This window comes from Carettochelys insculpta, chromosome 3 (genome assembly GCF_033958435.1).
Source record: "Carettochelys insculpta isolate YL-2023 chromosome 3, ASM3395843v1, whole genome shotgun sequence".
In the NCBI taxonomy this organism is placed as follows: Eukaryota; Metazoa; Chordata; order Testudines; family Carettochelyidae; genus Carettochelys; species Carettochelys insculpta.
In genome coordinates this window covers 37,505,008-37,528,763 of record NC_134139.1, presented here as the reverse complement: position 1 = coordinate 37,528,763, position 23,756 = coordinate 37,505,008, and the positions used below count along the sequence as shown (strand labels likewise).

Sequence of the window (23,756 nt, the reverse complement as noted above, 5' to 3'; positions counted from 1 at the left end):
ATGGAGATTCCACTACCTCCCTAAATAATCCATTCCAATGCTTCACCACTCTCCTACTGAAATAGTCTTTGCTAACATCTCACCTAGACCTCTATCACTGCAACTTAAAACCACTGCTGCTGCATCTGTCATCTGCCACCACTGAGAATAGCCTAGTTCCATCCTCTTTGGGACCCTTCTACAGGTAGCTGAAGACTGCTATCAAATCTTCCCTTACTGTTCTCTTCTGAAGACTAAATAAGGCCAATTCCCCAAATCATTCCTGATAAGTAAGGTGCCCCAAACCCCTACACATTTTTGTTGCCCTCCACTGGACTCTCTCCAATTTGTCCACATTCTTTCTGGCGGGTGTGTGAGCGGGGCACAAAACTGGACACAATACTTCAGATATGGCCTCACCAGTGCCAAATAAAGGTGAATATTTACTGTAATTAATTACAGTGCTCTTACTAATGTAGCCCAATATGCCATTAGCTTTCTTGGTAACAAGGGCACACTGTTGACTTATATTCAGTTTCTCATCTACTGACATCCCCAGGCCTTTTTTTGTAGAATTTTCATTTAGCCAGTTGGTCCCCAACAAGTAGCAGTTCATGAGATTCTTCTGTCTTAAGTGCAGGAATCTATATTTGTCCTTGTTGAACCTCATCAAATTGCTTTTGACCCAATATTCCATTTTGTCTAGGTCACTCCTGACCCTACCCCTATCCTCCAGCATATCTACCTCTCTCCCCAGGTTAGTGTTATCTGTGAACTTGTCAATGATGTAAGCCATCCCATCATCCAGATCCATATTGAAGATGTTGAACAAAACCAGCCGAAGGACCAACCCCAGGGCACTCCACATGATACTGGCTGCCAACTAGACACTGATCACTACTCAGTAAGCCCAATGATCTAGCCCGTTTCCTATCTACCTTATATTCCATTCATTGAAAACAGACTTCTTTAATGTGCTGATAAGTATACTGTCAGAGACTGTATCAAAAGCTTTACTTAAGTCCAGGGCTATGTCTACATGGAGTTCTGCCCAGCACTGCTGCCAGCAGGGCTTTGCAAAGTGAGCTTCTTGGGATTGCAAATGTCTGTCTATTTGCATACTCCCAGAGCTCATCACCATAGCCACACAGGAGTTCCATGCCAGTAGTTGAGGCAGAGGAACATCCACACAGCCTCTGCAGTGCCAGCACTCTCTTCTGCAAGCATCGAACTCTCGCGTGGCTATGGTAATGAGCTTTGGGAATATGCAAATGGGCAGCCATTTGCAATCCTGAGACCCTCACTTTGCATCGCTCTGCCAGCAGTGGTGCTGGGCAGAGATCCGTGTGGACCCAGCCAAGACCCCTGTATGTACACCCCTATCCCCATACCAACAGAGCCAGATATCTTGTCATAGAAGACAATTAGGTTGGTCAGACATTACTTCTTTTAAGTAAATGAATGTTAATTTTCAATTATTTATTAATATTAAAGACTTAGAATCTTTTTGATTCTAGGTCTTTCTAGTTTAGTATAACAACCTGGTAAATTAAGTTTTTATATGGACAATGAAATTTCCTCACCCACATAAATAAATTTAGAAATGGATGTAGCATTTCGTATAGTGCTTCACTTCAATTTTCCCTATTATTTATCATATATATATATATGGCTTATTTAATGAAGGAAACGAGCTGTGTGCTATATATATTTAAGGGTTTTATTCATTTAATAGAAACACAAATGAAAAGAGAAGTGTTCTTTCACAATAAATATATATGCGGTGACAAAGGTTACTATTGAGGGGATTATAAATGACAGAAGCTAACATTAAAAACTTTCTATATCATACTTTTACTTTAATATGAAGACATTGTTATCAAAGGAAAATACTCAAGAAGCGCTTTGATAATAATAATCTCATGCTATCTTTGAAGCGGTTTCATTTATTTTACTACCCACTGTGTTCCTTATCAGAAGGCCAAGTATAAGAAGTTTCCTAGTTTATGATTAGGAAAGAATCTGATAGATTAGAAGACTCAATTGAAGTTGGACATAATAAGTATTAAAGTATTACATGACATTAATCCTGCCATTCCATTACTCTCTCAATCACTGTGCACAGACTAATTATTCTGAAGCCAGTGTTCAGGAGAAAATAGAAACATACTTACACTGGGTTGGAGTAATCTCTTTATTGCATCAACAAGGCTGGCTCTGTACTGGTCCAGAAACAGACTGACATTGAGAAGAGAAGAGAATCCAGATTAAAATGGGTTTTCAATTCTAATGATACTAATGCAGATAAATACAAGGCTAATTATATATAAGTTTACACAATGCTGAAAAGGAGAAACTGAGGTCTAAATTGCTTTCCAATTTATGTATTTTTAATAGAAAACAAACAAATATAACTGAAGCTTGCAACAAATGTTATCAAGAGCAAAAGCCAAAATATCCACAGGAAAGAGTTCTTTATGTGACAGGAATTCACTGATCATGTACACTAGTCTTTTAATAGCTAAGATATGAGAAATCAGGATCAATATACTGTAGTGCAAGATTAGCCTTTCACATGCTTTCTTTACACAAACAGGTCTGACCATGAAGTAGAGGGTTGGCATGTTTTTTAATTTTACTCTATGTTGCATTTAATGTCCTGCTCTTACACGTTTTTTTCTCTTTTCTTATAAAAATGTGTTTGCTTGTTTGTTTGTGCATGCTACCATAGTTTCTAGAGGCTAGTAGGGCCCCAGTGTGCCAGAGGCTGTCCAAACATAACAATCAGTGCAAAACTGTCATATCTCAAGAGCAAACTCCTCTCTTTACACACAGAATGGGTACAGCAAAGACAGCTGTCCAACAAGGTGCTGCCAATCTGCTTCAGCATTGTTCTAGAGGGACTACCCTGAAAGCTTCATTCTGTATGCCCATCAGTTCCTTAATGTGTGTGTGTACAGACAGCCAACAAGGGTGCCAATCATCCATAACAAATATCTGTAGATAGCTGTGTATTAGAGATGAACTGAGTCTGCAAATGCAATCCCCATTGCTTATGAATGGCCATCAGATGTTAATGATTTTCAGGCATTATTAACCTGACCTGCAGTCATACTGGTGACCTAGATAGGAAAGACTCCTGCATAAAGAACTATGTCGGGTAGGTCACACAAATTATTACTTTCTTCCCAGTTTCAACAATATTTTACTTACTTAATATTTTACTGATCCTGCTTGAAGCAGGGGGCTGGACTAGATGACCTCCTGAGGTCCCTTCCAGCCCTGTGATTCTGTGATACTTATTTCATCAATGTCATAGAAGTTCCATCCAACTTCCTGCTGAAGGAAATGGTTACAACAGGCAAGCTGAAAAATTAGAGAGGGTGCAGGAAAGATAATAAAAGATGATGACACTATACTCAGGCCAGGTCTACACTAGATATTAAAGCCGATGGTGGATATGCAACTCTAGCTATGGCCATTGTGTAGTTAAAATCAACTTATCCACAATCAACTTATGTGATCGATGGGAGAAACTCTTCCGTTTACCTCCCTTACTCATTGCAATACTGAGGAGTAAAGGGGTCAACTGCTGATCCCTGATAGTTTGATTACACATGTCCCTACTAGGCACACAAAACTGACCCCTGACAGGATCAATCTTCTGCATAGTAAAGACATACTCGCAGACACACTCTATGATCCCATACTCTACCCACAATACCAGATTAGCAAAATACTTCCGCTAAAATGATCAATAATAAAATAGTTATTAATAATGTTGACATTTAAATCATCATTTGCATTCAGAGACAACACCACACTGTGATGAAAGGGGGAGGTTTATAAAGCTTTCAGGACCATTGTTTCTGTGTCTGGAGAAACAGGCAGATAATCCTGAATCAGTTCATGTAGGAAGATTTTTCCTCAAAACTCTGAGTATTAGGAACCATAACTTTCACATCTATTATGTACCCACACAAAAGCAGCCATTTTCTAGAAGTGACAGTAAAAATTAGGTTATATTAGTATTTGGGTGTCTTCTGGAGAGGAATTATGATCCAGTGCTTAGAATACTAGCCTGAGACCTGCATTCAATTCCCTTCAGTGCCCCAGAATTTTATGTGATCTTGGGCAAGTTACAAAGTCACACCTACACTGGAACAGAAGATCTACCACACAGCTGCAGCTGGCCCAGTTCAGCTGAATCTGGCTCCGATACTTGGGCTACCAAGTTAAAAATTGCTGTGTAGACCACAGGGCTTAGGCTGGAGCCTGAGCTTCGGGACTCTCCCCATTTGTGGAACCAGAGTTCTGGCTCCAGCCTGAGCCAGAATATCTACATAATAATGTCACAGTCCCATGAGCCCACATCAGCTGACCCAGGCCATCCACAGGTGCGTAATCACTGGGTAGAGAAAGACTTGGGCATTAGATACCTTTGAGAACTTGAGCCTTTGTTGCTCTGTACACCATCTGTAAATCCTCCATACTTGACAGGCGTGTTGTGAGGCTAAATATAATAAATATTATATATTAATAAATATGTATTATTAGATTATGTGGTGCCTGAATACAACTGTAATGAGGACTATACAAGTACCTTAGATACCTTAGGCCTTCAATTTCTAATACCTTGTCCTTTTTGAAAAATGAAAGCTTAAATTCTGCAGAAATTGAACTGGGGGCAGTAGTGAAATTCAGATCAACTCCTGAGGCTGAGCAGCAATTCCCATTACCAATCCTCACAACAGTAAGCTCCACACTTAAAGCTTTTACTAGCATTTAGTAGAAGAGGTGCAGTAAATTAAGAATTCATTGTTTGGCTGAGAGGATGAAGAGTCCACTCCTAATTCAATGTGAGTTCAGTCAGACTACACTGGGGTTGGAGAAGCAGGGCAAGCTCCAGAATTTTAGAAAATTTGTTGGCTGCCTCTAGAATTGTTTGTCAGAGGCAGCACCAAAATGACGGTGGGGCAAGCAGGGTGCTCAGTCCAGGCACAGCATAATCAGGGTCACAGCTCTGGTCTGTGCTGGCCCCTGACCTGGCCTGGACAGGCAGCTTCTGGGAGCTGAGGAGTTAATCCCCTCTCCCTTGCTGCATGGTTCTGCTCCAAGAGGGGGTGGAGGTTGGGCTTCCCAGTCCCATACTACTGCCATCTCCATGAGCCCCAGCTGCTCCCAACGGGATGTGTATGGACAGTGTGGGTGGGGCGAGTCCTTCCCCAGTGTCCCACTGTGCCCAGACAGGAGCTAGAGCCAGCCCCAGGCTCTGTCCGCCAACTGCAGACCCACAGCGTGCAGCTGAGGAGGGGAGAGCCCTGGAAAAGGGCTGGGAAAGGCAGTGGTAGTATCTGCTGCAGTGCAAGGCAGAAAGATGGCAGGGGCTCAAAGAGCCAGAGGCCAGTAGGAGGGGTGGGGAGGGAGTGCCAGGGATGCAGAAGGGGCCAGGAGGAGGGAAAAGGGATGCAAGGGAGGGAGGGGGCATAGGGCTGTAGGGCACTAGAGGGAGGCTGGTGGAACTCACAGGAATCAGGTGGCAGTATTGGTGGGGAGAATTCTGGGATTCGAGGGAACAGAAATGCGATGGGGGGGAAACTGAGTGTGGGGGGTAAAGAGAAGCAAAGATGGGTGTGGGGGAGGGTCTGTGAAAGGCTGGAGGGTGAATATGGGAGCCGGCACAACCTGGCTGGGAGGGGAGAGCCAGAGGGCAGGGGAAGGGAAGGGGATGGTGAGAGAGACATGGCAACTCCCCAGGCCATAGGGTAAGGTGAGGGGTCAGAGATGCGGAAGATGTGGGAGCAGGGGACAGGAAGGCAGGGGGTGGGTAGGGTCACGGGGCTGTAGGGCACTGGAGGGAGGCTGATGGAACTAACAGGAATCAGGGGGCACTTCAATAATAATCACTGGATAAAATTTTGATATGGAAGAGAGGGGGCACTTAAATAATATTTTACTCCAGATGCAGAAATGCCTAGTTATGGCTCTGGTCAGAGGCATGAAAGCTTGTGGCTTATTATGAAGCTATAAAAGCACCACCAAGAGGAACAAAGCATTTTAAAGCTTGAGATGTAGCCACATATGTTTTCTTCACAGGAGCAAGTCCAAAATTGCACTTGCGGACAGTGCAATCACAGGGGATAGAACAAGGGAGACAGTTCCCTCTCCTTCACACTATCCTATGGCTGTGGTAATTCTCTGTGGCTTTAGGACTAACACATTGCCAATATTTGGTCCCCCCAGCTTCTTTCGTGTAAAGTAGAACATGTAAGAACTTGCTGCATTTTTAAAGTGTGGGCAAGTGAGGTGAAAGTGGATCTCATACTGAAAGGACTTTCAGCCAGCATGTAACATGTAAAAATCCTCAACACTGGATCATAAAATCTCACATACAACTCAAAGACAGAACTTGTAAGAGAGTGTATGATGATCAGATAATTACATATACATAACCAAACCTTCAGGATCCTCTCATTATTCCTGAATATCACACCTCCGACACCAATCTCTGCATAATAACCACTGCCCTTCCTTCTGCAAAGAGCACATGAAGCATCCACTGTTGAAGAATTTTTGGTCTTAAAGATATTAACTGGAAAAACATTTTCCGTGTACAACCCTTCTGAAATTGCTGCTTCACGTAGTCAGATAATAGAATACTAGGACTGGAAGGGACCTCAAGAGGTCATCAAATCCAGCCCCCTGCCCTCATGGCAGGACCAAGTACTGTCTAGACCATCCCTGATAGACATTTATCTAACCTGTTCTTAAATATCTCCAGAGATGGTGATTCCACAACCTCCCTAGGCAATTTATTCCAGTGTTTGACCACCCTGACAGTTAGGAACTTTTTCCTAATGTCCAGCCTAAGCCTCCCTTGCTGCAGTTTAAGCCCATTGCTTCTTATTCTATCCTCAGAGGTCAAGAAGAACAAGTTTTCTTCCTCCTCCTCCTGACACCCTTTAAGATACCTGAAAACCGCTATCATGTCCCCCTTCAATCTTCTCTTCTCCAAACTAAACAAGCCCAGTTCTTTCAGCCTTCCTTCATAGGTCATGTTCTCTAGACCTTTGATCGTTCTTGTTGCTCTTTTTTGGACCCTCTCCAATTTTTCCAAATCTTTCTTGAAATGTGGTGCCCAAAACTGGACACAATACTCCAACTGAGGCCTAACCAGCACACAGTAGAGTGGAAGAATGACTTCTCGTGTCTTGTTCACAAAACACCTGTTCATGCATCCCAGAATCACATTTGCTTTTGTGAAACAGCATTACACTGTTGACTCATATTTAGCCTGTGATCCACTATAATTCCTAGATTCCTTTCTGCCATACTCCTTCCTAGACAGTCGCTTCCCATTCTGTATGTGTGAAACTGATTGCTGCTTCCTAAGTGGAGCACTTTGCATTTGTCTTTATTAAACTTCATCCTGTTTACCTCAGATCATTTCTCCAATTTGTCCAGATCATTTTGAATTATGACCCTATCCTCCAAAGCAGTTGCAACCCCTCCCAGCTTGGTATCATCTGCAAACTTAATAAGCGTACTCTCTATGACAACATCGAAATCGTTGATGAAGATATTGAACAGAACCGGTCCCAAAACAGACACCACTTGTCATGCCTTTCCAGCAGGATTGAGAACCATTTATAACTACTCTCTGAGTATGATTATCCAGCCAGTTTTGCCTTATAGTGGCCCCTTCTAAGTTGTACTTACCTACTTTATTGATAAGAAAATCATGCGAGACCGTATCAAATGACTTACTAAAGTCTAGGTATACCACATCCACCACTTCTCCCTCATTCACAAGGCTCATTATCCTATCAAAGAAATCTATCAGGTCGGTTTGACATGATTTGCTCTTTACAAAGCCATGCTGGCTGTTCCCTATCACCTTACCACCTTCCAAGTGTTTGCAGATGACTTTCTTAATTGCTTGCTCCATTATCTTTCCAGGCACAGAAGTTAAACTGACTGGTCTGTAGCTCCTTTATTGTTCTTATCCCCCTTTTTATTGATGGGCACTATATTTGCCCTTTTCCAGTCTTCTGGAATCTCTCCTGTCTCCCATGATTTTCCAAAGATGATAGCTATAGGCTCAGATACCTCCTCTATCAGCTCCGTGAGTATTCTAGGATGCATTTGATCAGGCCCTGGTGACTTGCAGACATCTAACTTTTCTAAGTGATTTTTAACTTGTTCTTTTTTTATTTTATCTTCTAAACCTACCCCTATCCCACTAGATACTGGCTAATACTTGTTTAACTAGTGGTGGGGCAAAAAAAGAGTTGTTTATAATTTTCAATAGTTACAATGACTGCCCTTCAGTTTCAATTAACTTTATTAGAACAATTGAACAAACAAAAGTAATTGAAGCTTCTGAGAACATCGCTAGTGACTGCTGGCACTTTTAATCACAGCCACCTCCAGTAGGTCACTAGAAAGATAGACAGCATTGCATGCCAGTTTATCAGAAATTCATCTGTCTTCAGGATAAAAAGGTGGCATACAAGTTGATAACCCTCCATGCAAAACACTTTTTTTTTAATAAATCATTTTCTTCCAGGTTGAACCAACATATGCCTGAAGAATTTACAGTACAAGATTTGCTGAGTGAGATCTTCAACAAGAGTAGCACATTGGGGAAAACATCAATTTTCCCATTTATTATTGTACTTTGTTTTTATTATTCAAAATAGTAAGTGAGAATACATTTCTTGCCAAGTTTGCATGAAGTAAAATTCATTTTGCAAAGCTCTGCTCCCTATTGTCTCTTTGCAAGTTTTTCTAATGACATAGATCCTGGGCCTAGTTTACAGGTAAGTAATCGATTCCGTGAGTGCAAACTGCTGAATAACCTAGCTGCACAACCAGCTGGGGCAAAAGCTGCAGGTGTGGGTATCTCTGTCCTCTTCTCTGATTGCTTGGATAGGGGTTGGAAACTTAGCCCTGATGGATCATTGGTTGGGAAAGTCAGATAGATGGAATTCTAGAGTAGCATTCCCTGGTCCTCCTACCAATTCTACAAATCCTTGGATAACATAAAGACTCAGCTTCCACTGATGCTGTAATCTAGTACCCTGGCTGCCAATCTGTTACTCAGAGAGTCACATACTTTGATCCTGAAGAAGGGAGAGACTGGGTGGTCATGTTAGCGTTATGCAACCACTCCAGAGATTCTTCTTCCAACTCAGCATTAGCACAGACTCTGAGTATTTTGAAGCCTGAAGGAGCAGTGGGAGGATCTGCGCCACGCATCTGGGCTGGCATAGGATTTGGTCCATACATGAGAATTTAGTCACACAACTTCTCTATTAACTCCAATGTGTTTTGTTTGTCTAACTACTAGCATTACATGATAAAACTATAGCCCTAAAAAGACACTTCCAGGATCAGAATCTCTCAGTGACACTAAGGCCGTGTCTACACTAGCCCCAAACTTCGAAATGGCCATGCAAATGGCCATTTCGAAGTTTACTAATGAAGCGCTGAAATGCATATTCAGTGCTTCATTAGCATGCAGGAGGCCGCGGCACTTCGAAATTGACGCGGCTCGTCCCAACGGGGCTCCTTTTCGAAAGGACCCCGCCTACTTCGAAGTCCCCTTATTCCCATGAGCAGATGGGAATAAGGGGACTTCGAAGAAGGCGGGGTCCTTTCGAAAAGGAGCCCCGTTGGGACGAGCTGCGTGGCGGCGAGCCGTGTCAATTTCAAAGTGCCGCGGCCGCCCGCATGCTAATGAAGCAGTGAATATGCATTTCAGCGCTTCATTAGTAAACTTCGAAATGGCCATTTGCGTGGCCATTTCGAAGTTTGGGGCTAGTGTAGACGTAGCCTAAGTAATACATTGGTCTAATTTTGCACTTGTTTTTCATTTCTGGACACTGCAGTTTAAACTTGGCTTAGCTCATCACTGGTTTACCAGTTTTCTTAACCAAGCTCCTAGAGGATTTTTGTCCATATAACAAAATGCCTCAGAATTCTGCAACAGGAAGCCTCTGATGGCCAAGCCCTTGTGTAGAAACAACAAGTGTTTTCCAGGTTTGGACAGAACTGTTTGGTTCAAACAGTAAAGAAGCTAGAGTAGGGTTTACTGGCTGTTGGCCAGCATGGTTATTGTATTACATCTGTGTGAAATTATAGGCCACCATGTCAGCTGCATCCTTTCTTTTAATTTTTTTAAACAATGTTTTGCATGTTTCCCTTTTAAGTAAACCTACCATTAAAACAAAACAAAATGCTTACACAAAAACTGTTTGGAAGGAATGATACATTACAACACATAAAAAACAGTAAGGAATTCTCAGCTAAGTTACAAATGATATGCTTTATTCCATCTGCCTTGGCCTTAGCATTACTAGTGCCTCTGAACAGTTGGCAAATGTTTATATTTTATAGGCTATCAGGTCAACTCTCTTTTCTTTTCACATATACAGCAAAAGCTAAGTATAATGGGAAAGTTTAGAAATGGTACTTCAGACATGATTTTCAGCACCTAATGTACAGTCATTTATCTTTTTGCACAGCTTCAACTGTAGAGCTGTCAAACTCTGAAAAACATGTATTAGATAAAAACAAATCTTATTTCCACACAATCAGATTTCACTGGAATCGAAATGCACGTAGAAAGGTAAGCTTAAAATGAACAATGACATATTAGTCTAAATTCAAGGACAGAGATCTTACTGCAGTCCGAAAGAAAGGAATGCTTATATAAAATCCTGTACAGTGTGCAACAATGTCATGGAGTCAGTCAGTAGCTGGAGTTCAATCCTGCATTCCCAGAGAATCACAACCCTCAGTGGGGAATTTTGGCAGTGAAAGGAATATGGATTTGGGTCCTCGGGCCTCACTAACGCAAATACTTTATGTATGTGCCTGTATGGAGAAAAAGTCTCACTGACTTCAATGGGACTACGCATGGGCTCAAGTATTTGCAGCCTTAGCCTGAGTCTATAGTCCAATCATAACTGCTTACAACAGAAAATCAAAAGGCCAAGAATTTTTCCCTTGACTCCAACCTCTACTTAACTTTACTCAGGTTTCTCCTTCACATTTAATTAAAAAAGAATAACACCACATTCATTTTTTTAAATCAGGATAAAAATATGTCCTGTATCTTCAGCAAAAACCAAGAAATCTGGGATATTCAAGAAGCAAACAAGAGTCTTCTTTGTTGCCTATACAGAGTGGACCCATCTCTTTCTCTCACCTCTATTCTGTTCAATATCACTTTTGCAGTTCCTGTGTCTGCATTTATTACATCCCAAGTCACGTGCCACTTAAAGTCCTGCAGGTCGGAGACATCCCCTTCCCTCTCACGAAAGCCTGAAGTTAGGGACATAAGGATAAAATGCTCCAGGATTCTGATGTTGTTTTCAAGAGTACCCTTAGCACAGATATGGCCTCTTCAATATTTTCCCCTTATTTTTATCTCTAACATGAAATTTTACGAGTTATTTAGGAACTGCTGAACCATGAAACTAATTCACCGTCAAAACCTTGAATGGTTAACTAACTAGCTTTCACAGTTTGCCTCTTATATATTTTATAATCTAGTTGAGCTACTAAATTTAGTTGTGAACTAATAGACTGTCTGTTCTGGGAAATAACATATTTTCCACCTCTGCACACAAGGCTTATGAATGTTTGAATGTAAATATAGGAATATATGAATGATTTAAGAATATAAACAAATTGCTGCTTGTTGTAATCATGTATATTTTTACTTGAACCGCAATGTGGGTTTGGAATGAATAGAGCTTGTTTTCATGTAAATGGGATCAAACAGTACCACTGGTTAGCTATTCAGAGAACCAGACAATACCACCCTTGCTAGAAATACTGCAGAGACTCTATCCACGTACCTAATATTTGAACTCAGATTTCTGCTTTATATTTCTCTGTTCTAATCCCAGATCTTATTGACTGACAATGACCTATGTGATAGGTCTAAATGCAATCTATTCTATCCATTTTTATTACTGCATACTTTAGGTTTCATCTGAAGAACTGCATGGAAAGTGATTTCTGTTCCTCTGGAACAGCAGCTCCAAAACTCAGAAAACTAAAATATCTCCAGCAGTTCTGAGGTGATTCTTTACTTTGGGAGAGAAAAACATGACTTTCACTAATGTATTGTACATTTTTTTTAAACTAACCCTGATAACGTATCAGGTACACTATTGCTTTCTCATAGTGGGTCAATGATTTTTAAAAGTGAGAAGCATAATAGTGATTTCAGACTTATTAAGGAATATATGTATATTTTCATTTTGGCAAGAGGAGCACTAAATATAAAGGGAATTTGCATATAAAAGATGTAATTTAAACAAACAGTCATATTGCTACTTATTAAAAATCTATACATGTTTATGCATCTACCTGTATCTTAAATGCTTTAAAATGAATGTAAAAAACCCAGAAATTAAACATGCATTAGGTATTTTACCTGGCCTGTATGATCCTTTGTTTCCTAATGAAAATACATTATTTCCAAACAGGCTGGGTAGAGTATTAGGCAAGGATATTAATAGGGGGAAGGGAGGAAAAAGACTTAAGTCTGGCTCCCTCTGCTCTTCTCTCCAGTACAAATAGGATGACATGGTGTGAGTATCAAGGATACAAGAGATGGCACAGCCAGGTTGTTTTGATATTTGTGTGAAGAACAAATTTAACTCTAAATCTCTTGGCAAGACCTTGCTTCACCCACATAATCTGGAGAACATCCATATGTGAGCCTTGTCTAAGCCTCCGAGAAGACTACTGCCCTCCTGCTCATGTCCGCCAGCACTCTGATCTGACTTTCATACTTAATCTGATCTAATCCTGCCCAGCATTAACTTCATCTGTGCAATGAAACCTGGAGTATCCATTCTAATATTTGGTGAGGAAGGCATTTACTAAATTACTTGCTGAAATCATATGGGGTTGTTTAGCTCCTTATTTTAATCAGATGATGCATCTCAGAGGCACATTATCAGCGATTAATTTGAAACCCATCTCTGTCCTTTTTGGGAATAAAGAACTTTTATTAAATTAATTGTTAAGAGAAAAGAAGCACTGTTGTATTCAATGCAAGCTAAGAAGTAGGAAGGAAGAGTAAATATTTTTACCACTAATTAAAGAAAATACATGCTTTTTTCTGGAAAAAAAAAAACCCAACACCACCAGACAGTGGAAATGTTTCTGAGAAGCCAATTTCAAAGTGCATAGTTTACAAAGACAACAGACAGTTTCTCCCAGCCATCCACCCCTTTTCCTTTCAACTATTCCTTAGTAAGAGTCATACATCTGCAGAATTCCACTATCCTGTGAAATCATTATGTTCAGAATTTGGACTCTTACAATAATTACGTGTCTCAAAATAGAAACATTATTTTCTCTTATGGCAATCTAAAGAACCAAAAACAAACATGAATTATTTAAGGAAACATTAATTTGAAAATTATCTTCTCCTTTTTCAAATGAAACTTATGCCAACATCGTCTAGCTTTCTTCATTTATAATTAAGAATGCACCCTTTTGAAAGCGGGTATGTAGTCTCTCAGAGGACAGGATGATTCTGCACTGTCAATATCAGAAACTGGCCAGAGTTCACAGCCAAATCTATCAATGTATTTAAATAGTATATATTAGACTTCAATATGAAGTCACTCAGTCACACATTAAATATTGTGCTCTAATTTTTACTACACATCTTCTTGTTATTAACAATATTTACTTGTGTAATAATGTGACCATCGTTTAACTGTATGCTTATCAATACTGTTGCTGAATCGACCTAAGAAATGGAATGTGATTGCAAAAAAGATTTTTAAAATCTTTTTCCTTTACAAAGATATTCTGAGCAAAATATACATCCCCTTATATCAATAGTCAGATCTTTCCTAAGAAGTAAGCTAATTGAGCTGTTTGTGTTGATAAACTCCCTTTTCTCCAGACTGTTCCTCACTGAGCCATAATTATTTGCAATTTGCCTAAGTCGTCCATTTACTGATACGTCAAGCATGAAACAGAGGCAATTCCAGAAAATGGAAATGCTTCTCAAAATCAATCTTTGGGAAATAATGCGGTAGAAGTTACTGTGTGATAGAAGACTACCTTATAACTGTCACATGGAGATGAATATTAATTTGTTGAGGTTAAGGTGGCTTTGTGCTTCATTTGTTGACTTTGCTTAGCCATCAGCAAGCAGCACAGCACAATTACTCTAGCAAAGCTAGTTTTTCTAACATTAGTTTTATGATTTTTATGTACTTACCAGTCAGCACACATAACAATGTCAAAATGTCCTTCCAGTTGAGAGACATCTGTCTCATTATCCCATCGTAAAATGCTGGAGGAAAAAGAAAAGATTAAAAAAATTAGACCTACATTTTTCATCTTTGGCTTTTTTTTTAGCATTAACATTATTATGTGGTATATAAAATAGTTTTTATAAAATGTATAAATAGTTTTTATAAAATGTATAAAACACGCTTGACTATTGCTTGACTTTTCTGCATCGTCTTTAGTTTTTTATCTCGAAGGTGAACAAAAATACCTTTACAGTTTTTATACAGCTCCTCATCATTGAGTCAACAAGAAATAGTACATTCTGATCCAGAAGCCCCTGGAATGGCTCTGGGTTTTTTTTTTCCCTTACCACCTGTGTATCATACAGTGGAATTAAAGCATTGTTTATCTGACTGCAATACAAATTTGCAAAATAAATGTAGCAAATTCAAGGATCTCTGTTGTGTCTGGCAGGCAAGTCTCATTGATGAAGTGAGCATTCTCCCGCGCTTGAGGGGGAGGGGTAAAAGAATGCCAAGCTTAACTTCAATGCCAGCTATGTTGCCTTAGGCAAGCTTTAAAACACACCAGTACTGAGTATGTCAATAGCTGTTCTCTCATAGGTGATATGTTATTTAATTCTAAGATATTAAATAATAGCCAAAATGCACATATGTTCAAAGTTCAGGTTTGTTTATGAAGGCGGCTGTGTTGTATGGCTGTCACTGAGAATTTCAACACTTTGTTCCCAGTTAAAAGCTGTAATTAGCATTGGAATTTGTGAAACATTTATAACAACATTACCTCTGTGCAAAGACTCAAAGCTGTATCTCTGTCTCACGTAAAAAATAAAAAGAGAATCTGTACCCCTTTTTTCATTTTCTGGATATTCCAGAAGAGAGGAGAGAAATATTTATGCGGAAAACACCTGCGAGGGGCAGTGGAGGAGGGGAGGGAAGCAGAGCGCATGCAGGGTCTATTTAATTATGTCAGATTGTGCATGCTTATCTCTGTTTTTATGGGTCTTGACCAAACAGACTCCTCAGTTTTCCAGCAGCTCCATTCTACTTCTGGCCAAAAGCCATCTCTATTTCCACACTACTCTTGATATTGAACTGAGTATCAACTATTAATATATTCACTGAAAACCAGTCCCTGTAGATATAGGGGAAAGGGGATACATTGCCCATGTCAGGCAAAAATAGGAGCCTGAAAAACAAAGAATTACAATACAGTAGTCCCTCGAGTTATGTGAGGGTTGTTTTCCCATGCATCCTTGTGTAACTTGAATTTCGTGTAAGCTGGGGGTGCGGGTGTGCCTTTTTACCTGGTGGAACACATACTCTGTAGCTGGGGAAGCAGCAGGAGCACCTGGAGCTCCTTTAGCCCTTGGGGTTGGTGGGGACAGTTAGGGAAGGATAAGCCTGGCAGTGGGTTGGGGCAGGGGGGTTAAGCCCAGGGTGGGTTGGGGCTGCAGGGGGTGCGGGGGGGCAGAGCTGAGCCGAAGCCATGTATGGGGAGTTTGAACTGGGCTGCGGGGTGGTGAGCTGGAGTCGCACATGGGGGGCTTACACCAGGGCCAGGGTTGGGGTTTGAACTGGGGCTGGGGTGGTGAGCTGCAGCTGTGCATGGGTGGGGCTTGAACCAGGGCAGGGAGATTGAACCAGGGCCAGGTGGGGCCAGATAGGAGGGGTTGAGCTAGAGCTGGGTGGAGGGGGGCGGATTTTGACTTGCGCATAACTCACATTAATGTGAGTTGAGTATAACTCAAAATCGTGCATTTCAAGGGTTTACTGTACTACAACCTAAGCACATACAATTCCTACAATTAGCATGACCATATTTCCTAAAAGAAAAATGGGACATTGTACAGCGTTATCTGTCTCGCCCCCCCAAGTTTGGTTGTACTGCTCATCTGAGCCTGACCTACCCCCGGACACCAAGTGAACCCTGCCTCCTGCCCTGTGCAGAGCTGGCATTATTGCTTGTCCCCAGCATGTTCCTGGGCACCTCATCCCACTTTTTTCACAAAAGAACTGACAGAGTCAGAAAGGGCAAACAGGACAAAAGCCCACTTTTGCCAAAAAACATCTGTTTGGTGAGGACAAGGCTTTAAAAGGGGGCTGTTCTGGCCCAACTGGGACATATGTTCACCCAAACAATTACAGTACTACAGAAGAAGCATGCACACATCTGCACACACACACAAACGATAGTGAGCTATCAAGCTTCATAAAAAGGAAATTATGAAAGGAAAAATCTCACTGGCTGGCAAAGCTTCTGCTGGGGTGGGTATCAGTGTAACAGAACTGATCAGAACACATTAGCCCATTTAACCTCCTGGAACTTACTGTGCCAAACCAAAGGAGGGAAAAGAGATGATTAATTTAATTATTTTTCCCTCATATTGAATGCAGTGCAGATTTTACAAACCTCGATAGCTTTGAAAACTGGCACTTTGAGTGCTCAGCAGCCAGCCAGTAGCAGAAAGTGACAAAGGAGAGTTCTCACTCTCAGTTGCTAGCTGCCTGCTGGCTACCAGCGGCTTTTTCAACCCTGTTTCCGTGGAAACTTGTTAGAATGGCGAGAAATAAGGTAAAGGTAAGTTTTGTGGGGTTTTTAGTACTCATATTAATTTTGAGATGCCTGAAACAGAACAGGAAATTATTAGATGAATGCTGAATCATAAAGGCCACATTTAGTTCTAATTGCCACAGAAATAGAGATTAGATCAGAGCAAATAAGGGCTTGGAATTCTTTTTTTCAAAACACTCAAAATTACTGTCTGCCAAAATTACTGTGCTGAAGAAGGCAAAAGTACCTTCTATGGAGAACAGCTCTTCCATATTAGTGTATATTGAGCACTCAGAATGCAGAAGTCCGCCCTAAAGAGTCAGAAAACATTTAGTGACATATACTCAATGGTTGGTACCAGCAAAGTTTGCACACCCACCTACTGGAAGAACAGACAGGCATTTGCATGGTTAAATGGCAGCTCAGAAAACAGGGTGTTGAACTAATATTATCTGGAGAAGTTCTTGTCATGAGCAAGTGAGATATATTTACACAATCAAGATCTCCAAGTTCATTTAGGCACCAAACATCTAGGCTGCACATACACTAGCAAGTTGTTTCAGAATATTTTTTGAAAGAAGGGGCTCTTTCAAAATATCCAGCAGAGTGCCTACACACAAAAAGCATTCTTTCAAAATTAAATTGAAAGAATGCGGTGCTCTTTCACTCCTGTTTCAGGAAGAGCGCCTTCTTTTGAAAGCTTCTTTTGAAAGAAAACATATCTAGACACTCCACAGGCCCTTTTTTTCGAAAGAGCAGTCCTCCTGGCACCTGATTTTTTGATCCTGGCCTCTTGTTTTGAAATAGCGGGGGCTGTGTGGATATCTTTCAAAAGAGCAGATCAATCTTTTGATCCATTTTTGTGTGTGTGGACCCACACTTTGGAAAGAGCAGATCACTCTTTTGATCCCTTTTTTGTGTGGATGTACTCTTTCAAAAGAGATCTTCCGGAACAGCTTCTTTCGAAAGATCTCAGTAGCGTAGACGTAGCCACAGTGGCTGTGTCTACACTTGCATTCCTCTTTGGCATTTTCGATTTCCCTCATTTGTATTCCTCTTTCGAAACGCCAAAATGCATCTCGTAATAACATTTGGCAATTTTGAAATATAGTGTCTAAATACATACAGCCTAATCTGAAATACAGCAATTGGACACACTGTGACTTATTTTGAAATAGGCTCTATTCCCTGTCATAATAGTCTTTATTTCAAAATAACTTTTTTGTAAATAGACATTATTCCTCATGGAATGAGGTTTACCTATTTTGAAATAAGCCAACTGCTATTTTGAAATTATTTCACAACAGTATTTGCACTTTATAGGCTAGAAAAGTTATTTTGAAATAACTTTGATGTGCAGACACACCCCAGGAGAGTTTCTGAAGCTTTAAAATGTTTGTTTACACTTCGTTATTACAGTAAAATCAAAGATTTGAAAGATCCAAGAAGCTCTATAGATCCTTCTCCTCATGAAGGAAAACTGCAAGCTGGCAGGAGCTGAATTTTTATAGTTGAGGAAAGTATGCCTTTCCATGAGGTTCTGGGTCATTCAGGTGATTATAACCAGGAACCACTTTAAAAAGTCAGGTTAGAAAGAAATTCAATTTTGTTAAAGTTGAAGAAATCAACTAAGCCTTGGTGGGGTGGATTTTTTCATTTTGTTTTGATTTTGTTTAGGTTACTATACCACAAAAATATTTAACTGTTTTTCAATTTTTTTAAAAAAATTGGAGAGTCAAGTCAGAAGGCTCTGGGGTGTTTGGTTTATATTCAGACCAAGCAGATGATAGCTGAAAGTTGTTACCATCTGATGGCTCCTCTGTGGTCTACTCCATACAAAATGAGCTTGACCAGTTCCCAGAGCAAAAGTAGCTACATCACAAACCCATTACTGTAATTAGCGATCTTGATGGCAGTCCCAGCAAAGAGGACAAGAACTGAATGAGCCATGTAAAATGAACTATCCTTTCACCCATAAATATGGTTTTTCCAGGTCAGGAATGAAGCACAGTAAAACAGTATGAGGAAATGCACACTGCTGTTTCAATCACCTTGGCTGTCAATCCACCACCACTCAAAAGCAATAGATTCACACACACAAATTAAAAGAACAAAAGCATTTTCATATTTTCTTTTTCTTTTTCTCGTTTGAATTGGCAGCCAATCCAGAGAACGTGATTTGGGTGAAGTAAGTAGAACTATGATAATAACATCAGGGAAAGGACAAATGAGAAAAGAAGGACTAGAAGGGCATCCTTTCTTTAAGCACCACCAAAGCCTATGATAACGTGTCCTTACATTTCAAAGAGCCAAATCAAAGGTGGCAAATGTTACAAGGACAGATACAGCAGACTGAGATTCATTTTCTCCACATTGTTGTCATTTCTTTGAGAATAAGTTACAACTATTAATGTTATTTTTCTCACAACTGTACAGCTCTACAAGTTGCACACATTAAGGTAATATGTTTCAACAGACAGTTATTTTGGGCTGTCTGAGTTATTTCATTTCTGTGACTCAGTGGTTGTCTTTTTAATGTGTCTACACAGGCAATTTTCACTGATATAACAAAATAAACAGACTCATCATGAAAGTGATGTATAACTCCAAGTTCCCCTTAGTTGTTCTTGCAAAGCCTGACATAGGTTCTAGTTGACATTAAGTTAGTGCCATAGTAGGTACACAGAGAAAGTGAGAGCACAAAATCAGCCAGAAACATTGGTGCAACAGATGCAAATGATATGGCAGACTTGCTTGAAATAAAAAACAAAATCTTGTTTCACATGGCTTCTGAGCAACAGCATTAAAGGTTCCATTCTTTCTTTAGTGACTTAATTTAAATTGTAGTTTATGAAAACTATTGTCTTTGGTGTGTGCAAATATGTGTAAAAGCATGTGTAAGGCTGTGTGTCTCACCCTTGTATGAACACAAACAAGCATGTTCCTACTCTTTAGCACATTATTGTGAGAGAAGGCCATCTTATTTTGTCACAATGATCAGTCCACACACCTTAATTTTGCTCAAAGAAGATCAAGAGGCTGGATAACAATTTGGGCTTCCCCTTTTAGAACATTTGCATCTGTTGCACCAATGTTGTTTCTTGATGATTAAAACCAGAAGACATAGTTGCTTCTCTCCTTCATTCCTGTGGTGCTGAGCAAAACATTTTGGCTGCTTCTACACTACCGTGACCCTTCGAAATCTGATCTTCCAGAAGACCTCTTCTTTCGAAAGAGTGCATCCACACACAAAAAAAAGCAGATTGAACGAGTGATCTGCTCTTTTGATGGACAACGTCTACACAGCCCCCACTCTTTCAAAAGAACGGGCTGGGGTAAAAAAATCTGGTGCCATGAGGACTGCTTTATCGAAAAAAAAAAATGGGTCTGCGGTGCGTCCATACACATTTTTTTTTTTCCAAAAGACACTTTCGAAAGGAGGCACTCTTCCTGATCCGGGATCGGAAGAGGGCTTCTGGAAGAAGAGCTACATTCTTTCTATTTCAGATTGAAAGAGTGCATTTTGCGTGTGGATGCTCCTTGTGTTCTTTTGAAGAAGGGCCCGATTTTCTGAAAGAACTTGCTAGGGTAGACATAGCCTTTGGAACTATATTTTCAAATGTTAGTGGCAATTTATTTTATCTGGGCATATTGGGTGATCTTGAGTCTTCTGCAGAGGATCAACAAAAGGCCAATGATCACTGAAATACCACTTAGGTTCTATTTGGGTAATTAAAAAGGGCTTAGGTCTTTGGTACTTATGCTCTACAAAGGGTGAATCCCTGATGAGTATTGTGCCTGAGAAAATAATTAATTCTAAAAACTTCCCATTCCCCCGCCCCCAAAAGAAAAAAAAGAGACATCATTATTCCAGTATGCACTTTTGTGGCTGTTTTGATGTAATCTGCTGTGAATGTATGCACTGTGGCAACAGATTATAACAAAGAAACAGTGAAAAACATCAGAAACTTTAGGAGGGGCTAGCTAAGGCCAAGACTATCTGTACGATATATTCTGATAAAATTGATATGCAGAGGAGAGATACAGTTAAATCAAATCACTGCTACAATTTTAAGAGCCAAGTTTTCCGAACTATCGGTGGTGATAAAATTTGTGCACACATCAGATGGATATCAAAATGCGTATCTATTAAGTAAGAGGCCACTTAAAAATTAAATATCCCATTTGTAATATATAGTTCCCCATTTTACACATACAAATATTACACCCTTGATTAAAAACAAACCAATAATGCAAACATTACACACAAAATCCTTTTTTAAAAACAATGATATTGGAGATGTAATGTCAAGCACTAAGGAGTTAGTAAATCTCAGAATTAAGGTTGCCTGTGCAACATTAATTCTCTCCCCTGTACAGATATATACTACAGTCTTTACTTACATGATCACTATTATTTCCACAGAACCCCTGCTTCATTCAGTGCACAGGATGGATGATGAATAACTCTTAAATTCTAATTCAGACACATATTATATAATAAAATACATTTCAAAACACACGATGGCATAGGTGCAGTGTTACTGATGAGATCTGTGCATAAAGGCCTCACATAAATGGCTTTAGAAGAGGAAAATTGAAGGAAAGGAAGACAAGCATTTGCCAGATGGAAAACAGGATGTATTCCATGAACATGGGGAAGAATGAAAGATGAAAAACAGAGAGAAGAAAAGGGAGGAAGAGAAAAATAAGAAAAGGTAGAACCATAAGAAATGAGAAAGGGAGGAGGAGATAGGCATATGAGGGTGAGAAGTTTCATAGATTCTTAAGAAGAGAAAGGATCAGAGTGAGCCCTTTGTCTGACTTCCTGCTTACCACATCCCATAGATTTCCCCTTCCTAATTCCATGAACAAGCCCACCGCTTCTGGATAAATTAGGGCATACCTTTCAGTAATCTATCCAGTTCTGATTGAAAGACTTCAAGTGTTTGGGGATCTACCATAGAAATTGATAAATTATTCCAAATGTTAATTACTTTCCCTGTTAAAAATCAGTACCTTATTTAACATCTAGCTTCAATTTCTGTATCTTGTTCTGCTGCTATTAGAGATCTTCTCCTTATGCAGATACTTACCAATACTGCTCTTTGCATGTCTTAACTTCCTCTTTGATTAGTTCAAAAACATAATGCTCCTTAAGTCTCTCACTTTAAGACATGTTTCTACACCTTGAACCATTCTTTTCTGAACGCTTTTTTGAGTTTTTCAATAATTCTTTTAAAGGAATGTATATCTGAGCTAGACACAATAATTGAGTAATGATCACACTAATGACATAATAACAAAGGTTAACCACCTCTCCATTCCTTGTGTAAAATTCTTCTCTATCTTCTTAATATAATTTTGTCAAAATTTAAAGCCTGACCCATTTTCTTATGTCTGTGCAACAGATTAGTTGGGAGAACTGTTGAAGAGGAATAACCTGTTGAAAACAAGGAAAACTGACCTGTTTACCATCAATAATTGCAGCATCATGATATGTAGAGAAAAGAGGAATGTGGCTACTAATGGAAGCTATGAAGAGTCAAATGTCAAGCGTACAACTAAAAGGGATGGAAATCCATCAACAAGAGCAGGAATAACAGCCTTTCTAAATTCTAACTTCTCAATTAGACAATTCAGCCTCACAGAAGGAGTCGGAGAGGTAAAGAAACACACTGCTGGTTTTTGCCAAAATCATGGTTTATTCCAAAGCCAAACATATTCTTTAAAAAACTAGAAATACAGCAGCATTATGACATCCTTGCCAGGACTGCTCTCTCCATTTTGTAACACAGAAAAGGCCTAAGAGACATCCCATCCTCAGCCCATTCCTGTTCCCATTTTTGGGTTTATGCAGGAACTGGCTACTTATTTAACTAAATATTCCCACAGAATCATACACAACTGTGAGAAGAATATTATTAACTCAGCCTACTGACCCTCCAGGATGCTGTGAGGGAGGTCAAAAGACCACTTCACTATCTCCAATTTGGCAATAACACAATTCTTTCCCTCATCCAAAGAAAGCAAAAGGCTTAAAACAGATTGCACACACAGAAATCAGGTCCTAATCTAACCTCCTGTGGTCTCTTCCCTGTCTGTAATCCTCAATCTCCAGTAGACATCTCCACCAAAAACTGTTCCAAGCATCTGAAGATCCTGACAGAGGCCTAGCAGTAATGAAAAGAGAAGTTACTCACCTATGTTCTTCGAGATATGTCCCCGTGGGAGCTCCACAGTAGGTGTCGGGCTCTCCCCGGCACCGCAGATCGGAAAATTTTCAGCAGTGTCCGTCGGGTTGTGCATGCGCCGATGCGCGCCGGTCCTTCGCATGCCTTCGGTCACATGCGCGATCCAGTCCCCGCCAGTTCCTTGACCAACTGCCCCGGATGCTTCTGAAAAACACGAAAACAGAGCTCCGAAGCGGGGAGGAACGGGTGCGTTGTGGAGCACCCACAGGGACACATCTTGAAGAACCATTGTTACTACACAGGTGAGTAACTTCTCTTTCTTCTTCGAGTGGTCCCCGTGGGTGCTCCACAGTAGGTGACTACCCAGCAGTGACCCCAATTAAGGAGGTGGGTGTCCGCTTATGTGCAGCTTGCCCTTGATAGGACTGCTGTCGATAGGCGTGTATCCTCATCAAACACCCGGTGCATGGCATAATGCTTGGCAAAGGTGTCATAAGATGACCAAGTCACCGCTCTGCAGATGTCTTTTAATGCGATTCCTTTGAAGAAGGCCATCGATGCTGCCATCGCTCTGGTGGAGTGAGCCCTGGGGGGAACTAGCAGAGGGGTCTTACTCAGCTCATAACACAGTCTTATGCAGGACACGATGTGATTTGAAATTCTTTGTGAGCATAGGCCTTCCCCTTTCGACCTGGGTGCGAGAGACACCAGGAGTCTGTCTGTCTTCCG

The 23,756-nt window shown here is 40.4% G+C and overlaps 1 protein-coding gene across 4 annotated transcripts in view; it reads right to left on the bottom strand.

Annotated features, from left to right (window-relative positions):
* Window positions 1-23,756, bottom strand: part of CAMKMT (calmodulin-lysine N-methyltransferase) — a 339,010-nt gene that overhangs the window by 14,818 nt on the left and 300,436 nt on the right. For 2 of the 4 annotated variants that reach the window (XM_074989632.1, XM_074989634.1), the window contains 2 exons: window positions 14,246-14,320; window positions 2,154-2,217 (listed from right to left, as the gene is read on the bottom strand). In XM_074989632.1, coding sequence (XP_074845733.1) covers window positions 2,154-2,217; window positions 14,246-14,320 — 139 coding nt within the window. Of the gene's footprint in view, window positions 1-2,153; window positions 2,218-2,647; window positions 3,346-4,418; window positions 4,493-14,245; window positions 14,321-23,756 lie in introns of those variants that run through there. The other 2 variants (XM_074989633.1, XM_074989635.1) reach the window with 2 other exon arrangements.